We start from the raw sequence: 7,581 nt of genomic DNA, 5'->3' as shown, positions 1-7,581 counted from the left end.
TGTCCTTAAAATTCATAGTCTCATAAAGTGACATATTGTGGGGGAAGTATTATGGACTGGGAGCACTCAAAAAGGAAATTTTGGGTTTCAGGTGTTTTCATGAGTCCTTTTTAGAGAGGTAATAGGCCCAAGCAGAAATCTTTTTTTTTATTTTTTTTTTTTGAACAAGAAAGTAAAACAAATCTCCAAATAGAAGGAAAAATGGTGTAGTTTCCCATAAAAAATTATTATTATTACGGTTTAGGGTATGTAGTTCTTAACCTGGAGACTAGACACGGGCTAATTTGTCTAAAAGTTAAATATGAAGTAAAGTGCAGATTTGAGCGTGCTAATATCAAACTCTGCAAAGAGACATCATTTATGTTCAAATATAATTTCCAAGCCTTGTATTGGCTAAGCTTTTCAGAAGCAGTGCCAAGGGCTCAACACCAATAGCCAATGGTAGCAACCTGACAAGATTGGGAAAAAAATGAAGCCTGAAAGCCAGGGTATTGTACAAAAGCATTGGACAGTAGCTAAGTGCTGCTACCCATTTAGTGTAAAAAGTGAGCCTAATGCCTATTTTTAATAGGACTATGCTGCTTTTTTTTTTTTTACATTAAATGGTACTCTCATTCACCCCCCATATTCAGAACATTTCCAGGTCCTGTCACTTTCAATCATAAAGGAGAATAATTACTGGTATTTCAGGTAGGTTTGCTTTTCACGAAGCTCTAGTGTGCAATTATCAGCTTTATATTTTGCATCACTAAATTCCTATGGTATTATATCTCATTAACTATAGTGCATGCATAACTGTTTCTATGCAGATTAAAGCTAAATATTTTCATACATCTAAGATTGCTTAATAAAGAGGGAAACAAAAATAAATGCACACAATATATATTTATATTTTAAATTAGACCTAGTAGCATAAACTGTATTTTAGAAAGAGGCCTCTTTAAAGAACCAGAGTCTAAGTATATGGCACTTAGCGGCATTCTGTGGCAGAACAGGGACAAATGGGTATAGCGGGCTTGAGTTCAACTTAAAGTTAACCAGGGGCTGCCATTGATACTAGGTCAGCAACTGTAAGCTTTAAAGTAAAAGGGTCAAGCCAGGCAACTAGTATTTGCAACATTCAGCAATGGCAGCTTTAACCACCTGGGCGTTAAACCCGAATTAGTTCGGGGTAAAAACACTTGAAAAAATTGTTAAATTTAAAATTTTGGACAAATTTCGGTTATGTGGTAATTTGGTGAATTATGACGTATGTGACGTTGGACTCTGTTTTAAAATTTACCACTAGGGAGGTGTTTTAGAAAATATTACTACACAGTATACCGAATTATTGCATTTTCAGTATTTTTTATTTATTTATGTATTCTTGTTTAAGCTGATTTTTGTGTTTTTTATTTAATTCTATTAAAGAATTTTATTTTATTTTTTTTGTGATTTTTTTTGTGTTTTTTTCATGATTGTGTGTTTCAAACTTTTTTTATATTCATGATATCTACTAGACCCTTGTTCGGACATATTTCTGTAAGTTACAGGTCTACAACAGTGTACTGCTTTTGGTACAGAAATCTAGACATCAGTGAAACGCCCAGGTGGTTAATGTTTCTAAAATCTTAAGAAAGATTTTGATTAGCTAAAATACAAAGCAGACAACTTTATTAGGTTTTTCGCACTGCATCTGGATATTTTGAAAGTGTGCAGCTTTATCTAAAAAAACAAAAACAAAAAAACACTAAAGAGAGTGATGCTGGCAATAAGACATGACTTGGGAGGTCAACAGATACAAAATACAGATGCCAGAATACAAGACATATTTTGTGCCCAGGAATACATTTCTACGAAACCATTTAAGTTCATAAACATAAATACATAACATAAATACAAGGAAAATCGCAACCCTGAAGCTAAAAGTTAAACCAATGGCGATGGTAAATATTTCCATATATAATAATAGGAAACACAACAGAAGAATTTAGGGTGGGGAATTGTATCATACCTGAACTCATTCAAAAGTTTGAAGATGAAAGGGGGAACCAACGTCAGAAGGCTGAAGAGGGTTGTCTACTACAAGGATGTTACAGTTTCAGAAAAAGTCTAAATCTTCTATTAATAAAAAATACTAACAATGGTGCACGTCACTTCCTGTATCGTTCAAACGATCGCATCTATCGTGTGTACCATATCTGCGAACGATCCTGTCGTTATCTGTATGTACAGGATCGGTGCTATACGATCGTTCGCAGATATCGTGCGGGATCGTTCGTTTACCAACGATAATAATTGGAAGTGTGTACGTAGCTTAACCTGGCTCTATGGAAGAACATCTTCTCAATGTGAATATGAAAAATCAGGGGCAAGTTTTTAGGTCTGTAGGCATTTTCCAACATGAAAACTCATCAAATGATTGGGATGATTTCATAGCCCTTAGCGGATTCCCACACACTAACAAGCTAAAGATTAGATGCTCCTCAGGCCCTAGAAACTGTAAATATCTGTAGTCTGGCCAAAAACTGTAGGTTAAACCTTTTGGAAACAGACAAAAAGGATCAGCTTGTTTTAGATGGTCCGATTTTCTCCCACTAACCACACTTTTGCGAGAATCTCAAGTTAGCACCAACCTGGTATTACACAAGCAATGCAGTATGATGGCATCTAATGGAATAAAACCTCCAGCAATCATAGCCTCATGCTAGAGTGGGTTTCCTCCGGGTACTCCAGTTTCCTCCCACATTCTAAAAACATGCAGTTAGGTTAATTGGCTTCTTCCAAATAATTGACCTTAGACTGTAATAATGACCTATGACTATGGTAGGGACATTAGATTGTGACCCCCTTTGAGGGACAGCTAGTGACATGGCTATGAACTTTGTAAAGCGCTGCATAATATGTTGGCTCTATAAAAATACTGTGTAACGATAATATATATATGTGTGTGTGTGTGTGTGTGTGTGTGTGTGTGTGTGTGTGTGTGTAAGATTTACTGCATTCCTTGGGCTAATATAGTATCACGTAGGTTAATCGCCATTACAACATATCACTGCAATACAAACAAGTTTATAATCACTTGAACATACCCAGATTTTATTTGCTTGTTCTGACAGAAAAGAAATACACAATAAAACAAAGTTTGCACAGGCTTTAGTCTCCCTGTAACTCCTCCTAATTAGCATGACCATAACAGTGTAGTTTCTTCACAGGCTGTCACCATTTATATTTCCCTGCACTGGGCACTTACTTGTGTTTGCTCTATTAATCACCTACTAGCTTTGTTAATATATACTCTAATATATCACTCAGTACTACGATTTCCTTGGCAACAGTTGCCAGCTTTTTCTTCAATGCTTGTGCATTAAGCTCTGCAGAGAAGCTAGCACACATTAAACTGCACACATTTACAAAGTGTAATGCATCACTGAGGGCTGGCTAATCTTTTATCAGACATATAATTCAGGTGCAATGGTTCCTGTGGGAGTATTTACCGCAGATTTCAGGGGATGGAAAGATAAACCATACCCAGTGCTGTGAATAACACTTGGGAAAATCATACAGATGTATCACAGAGGATACAGATCTGCAACATATATTATTGGAGAAAACAATGCACTGTTTCAAAGACATCCCAACTAGAAAGAGAATGAAAAAATTTGTAGCTGAGCAGTTAGCATTGTTCGTTGGTTACCACCACTTTCCAATGCTCCAGGACACAATTCTAAAGGATTTTAGGATGCCGATTTACCAAGGGAGATACCAAAACAATCATGTCCCTATGAACTGCAAACCATGCAAAGTTTCTGACCCCTGAGACAGCCACACTAGGCAGGCGAGAGTTTCACAACTTTTTGCAGTAGATTTAGTCACATTAATTGCAACAATTTTTTTGTATCCAATATTTTTTTTTAGTTTTTCAGTTTAAGAGAATAATAATGAAAGACAACTATTTAACAATAACTTAAAACAGGAAGAGGCAAACATTTTACATACATGAAGCCTAAAGGATCTAGGGCTTCAAAAAAATGTACACATTGTGGTAATTGGCAATAATCAGCATACCATTGTATCCCAGACTCCAAACTAGGTCAATAAAAACAAAAACCTAAGTGCAACTTCACTGTTGCAACTGATTTTACCTAAAAAAATGTTTAATGGCTACCTATGTGCAAACTTAAAAAATCAAGCTGCAATAGTAAATTATTTTCATTATCTATCACATCACTCTGTGTTTCTGTGCTGTAGAATTTAGACATTTCTCTAGGCTTGTTTTATTTAGTGCTTGGTAGGGTTGGTTTACTTTTCTCAAAAAAAAATCTAGAAGGATAGGACCAAAATGCTCCAATAGTTTGTATTAAAGATATTATTATTATTATTCAACAGGATTTATATAGCGCCAACATATTACGCAGCGCTGTACATTAAATAGGGATTGCAAATGACAGACTAATACAGACAGTGATACAGGAACAGTTAGATATATGTCAGGGGGGGATGATGATGAGTTCTGTTTTATCCAGGTTGAGTTTCAGGAATCGGTCAGACATCCATGAGGAGATGGCTGACAGGCAGCATGAGACCTTATACAGGACTGAGGGAGACAGGTCAGGTATAATGGTCAAGATATGTGTTTCCTTGCCAGCCATTAAAAAGGCATTAGTTCAATAATAAAAATATTTATATACTAATATGTTTCAATCCCATACAGTACATGTACAAAACATTGCCAAAATTACAAGACATTTTACAGATATGAGGATAAAACATAAAAATATCTAAATCAAAGTAAAAAGAGCAGAAACATTTAATATGAGAACATGCCATGCACCTCCTTACCTGTAGTGCACTATTCAGGAAGCAGCTATTTTGTCCTGGTTCATTAATCAGGCCTTTGCTTGGGGCGATGGATATGGAATTGCGTGGAGTAAACATCTCATGTTCCCCTCCTCGACCAGTAGAGAAATAACTCCTCTTCCAAGACATCATTGAGAACAGTGGTAAAAAATGTAAATAAAACCACCAAGTGAGGCTATATCCAAAGATCTTCAGATGGGATAAAACCCTTTGAACAGGTCAGCATGAACAAATAAACCGAAGAATGTTACTTTCAGCTCTACCCATTGAGAATGAGCCAAGTACAAGGGCTGCTGATGCAGGAATAGGAATACTTTGATGAAACTAGGGGGAAAAGGACCTGTTCCAATTAAAATAGTTTAGAAATTCTTCCAGTGAAATCCAGCATTAGAAACAAATTAAATACTACAGGTTATTTTATAAGTGTTTGAGAATGAAATGCTTCTTGTCCAGCTGAGATTGAAGCAGAAGGAAGGATGTCTCAATTGCCTCCAGCTCTGTGGGATGAAGCAGGGCAGGAACACAAAAACAAGTGAAAAAAACTGGAAGCAACTCCTACCCACAGCGCACCAACACTTCTCACATGACCGGGAGCCCCCTGTGGAGCACAAGGGGGAGTAAGACAGACAACTTCAGCTAAGGCAGGTTGCAGCAAAAAATTGTAGGAATCTCTTCTGTTTGTTTTAGATTTTACCAAAACTAGAAAGCTCTTCACAAACGCTGTAAGACACCAAAGTTCTCGGAGATGCTTTTTCTTGTTTTGTTCCTTTTATGTAAATTCCCGGTTGTAAAAAAAAAAAAAAAAAAAAAAAAGACAAAGTAGTGGGAGCGTGGTAAAAAAGGAATTATCCAAAATGTTGCCTTAATTACTTTGCTGCATTGCTATATGGTACACTGCCAATTCTGGCAAAGCTTACTTATGTTTCATAGGGTGTGAATTTCATCATAACAAGGAGTTATATTTAGAACACAGAACGATCACTATAAACTGCCAGGCTTAATCCTATGACTTGGGAGGACGCTGCGTGACAAGGTTGTCATATACCTTGGTACTTGATTGATGCATTACTAAATCTCCCCAGTCTTTCTTTTACACACAAAGCATGACAGTGCAACAAAAGTAGATGTGTGGATGTTTTGGAGAAAAAAAACAATTCTAGAATTTGATCTTTCCATATGAGATCTCAGATATTTTATTTACAAATCTACACATTGAAAACATAAACCAAAAAAAAAAACTTTAAAGTATACAGTAGAAAATTACTATAGTATGGTATATTATGGCAAGAAAACCATTGCAGTGGGAAAGAAAACTTCAACTTAATTAGACTGCCCCACCTCTTAGATTGAAAGCTCTTCAGGACAGTGTCCTCTCCTCCTCCCGTGTCACTGTCTTGTCTGTCATTTACAACCCCTATTTATTGTACAGCGATGCATAATATGTTGGCGCTATAAAAAATACTGTTCATTAATATTATTATTATTATGAATAATATTAATTGGTATTGCTGTCCTCCTTAGGTAAGAAAAAAGAAAAAAAAAAAAAACACTAAGCAGACATCAAAGTCAAGGCACCAAGCACCTAGATTAGTAGAAAAATCCTTGGTACATGCACTAGAATAAACAGTAAATGTACCATACCATTTATAAAGAATAAGATACAGATTAAAAGATTTAGCTGATCCGCTTCCTATTTATAGAGGATGCAGCCCAGGAGGAAGAATCATAGCAGAGGCTCTGGCTAGAACCATGCAATACGTCCATAAGAAACAGGGAAGAGCTTTGTTCTGCACATGAATTGACAGGCACAGCGCAGGTACTGCCTATTCGCCTCTATGGGCAGAAGAAGAGATGTAGATGTCACTTGAGGCTTTTTATCGTTGACGTTACTCTGCCACCACTACTGTCCACAGTAACTTAAGAACAAGATGAAGCTCTGTTTGAGTTCCAAGTCAGTTGTTGTTAGAGTTTACACAAATCTAAGGACTCTCTTATCATCAATAAGTAAAGGTTTTGATACTTTACTGGCTAAATGTCAAGCACCATTACCATCATGTAGAAAGAATGAAAGCCACATTGCTACCTTAAAACCTGAAAGACTTGGTATATGTCTTCCCTTGCTGTGGTGGGAAAGTGAAAAGACATATGTCTGTGTAGCTTATCAGATATCCAGTCCATTGTACAGCTAGCAGTAGTTTGTCCCATTCAGCTGGACTTGTTCCTGTATTGTTGAAGACAATTCATGGCTATACAAGTCACTGCATCAGTTGAAGTTATCATAATGCAATGATGTGAATGAGCTCTTTAAGTTCCCACAAGTTTTACTCCTAGTATGTCAATACTCTGATTTTTTTCCCCCTCATTTTCAATGTGAATGTAGGACAATGTACATCAAACATTTTTCCTTCTCTATATATAAACCCACATAGTTGCTTAGAAGTGTAACCATAAATTCTACAGTAATTCTGAACTAAATCAAAACTGCAAAAATGTGAGGCAGCCTAACATGTTTTATTCAATATATATAAGTAAAAATTAATGTGAGTTGCCAGCAATAGTATGAAATGATAGATCCCCTCATTTTTTAGAGTTTTCATACCATGTTGCAGACTGACCTTCAATGCTAGAATGGGAGGATGAGCTCACAAAACATGATTTTAAACACTCTTTAGTACACATTCAATTCCCACAACTTTTTTTAAGTAATTTTGATATTTTAAAAGGTTGTCATTACTATTTCTT

General features: G+C 36.2%; 1 protein-coding gene across 2 annotated transcripts in view; it reads right to left on the bottom strand.

Annotated features, from left to right (window-relative positions):
- The window catches only part of USP54 (ubiquitin specific peptidase 54), a 45,544-nt gene extending 39,792 nt beyond the window's left edge, over positions 1 to 5,752 (bottom strand). For both annotated transcript variants that reach the window (XM_072424876.1, XM_072424877.1), the window contains exon 1: positions 4,822 to 5,752. In XM_072424876.1, coding sequence (XP_072280977.1) covers positions 4,822 to 4,971 — 150 coding nt within the window. In that variant the 5' untranslated portion in view covers positions 4,972 to 5,752. The remainder of the gene's footprint in view (positions 1 to 4,821) is intronic.
- Positions 5,753 to 7,581: the final 1,829 nt, after the last annotated feature.

This window comes from Pyxicephalus adspersus, chromosome 10 (genome assembly GCF_032062135.1).
Source record: "Pyxicephalus adspersus chromosome 10, UCB_Pads_2.0, whole genome shotgun sequence".
In the NCBI taxonomy this organism is placed as follows: Eukaryota; Metazoa; Chordata; class Amphibia; order Anura; family Pyxicephalidae; genus Pyxicephalus; species Pyxicephalus adspersus.
The sequence above is the reverse complement of the archived record's forward strand: the minus strand, read 5'-3'. Positions and strand labels throughout refer to the sequence as shown.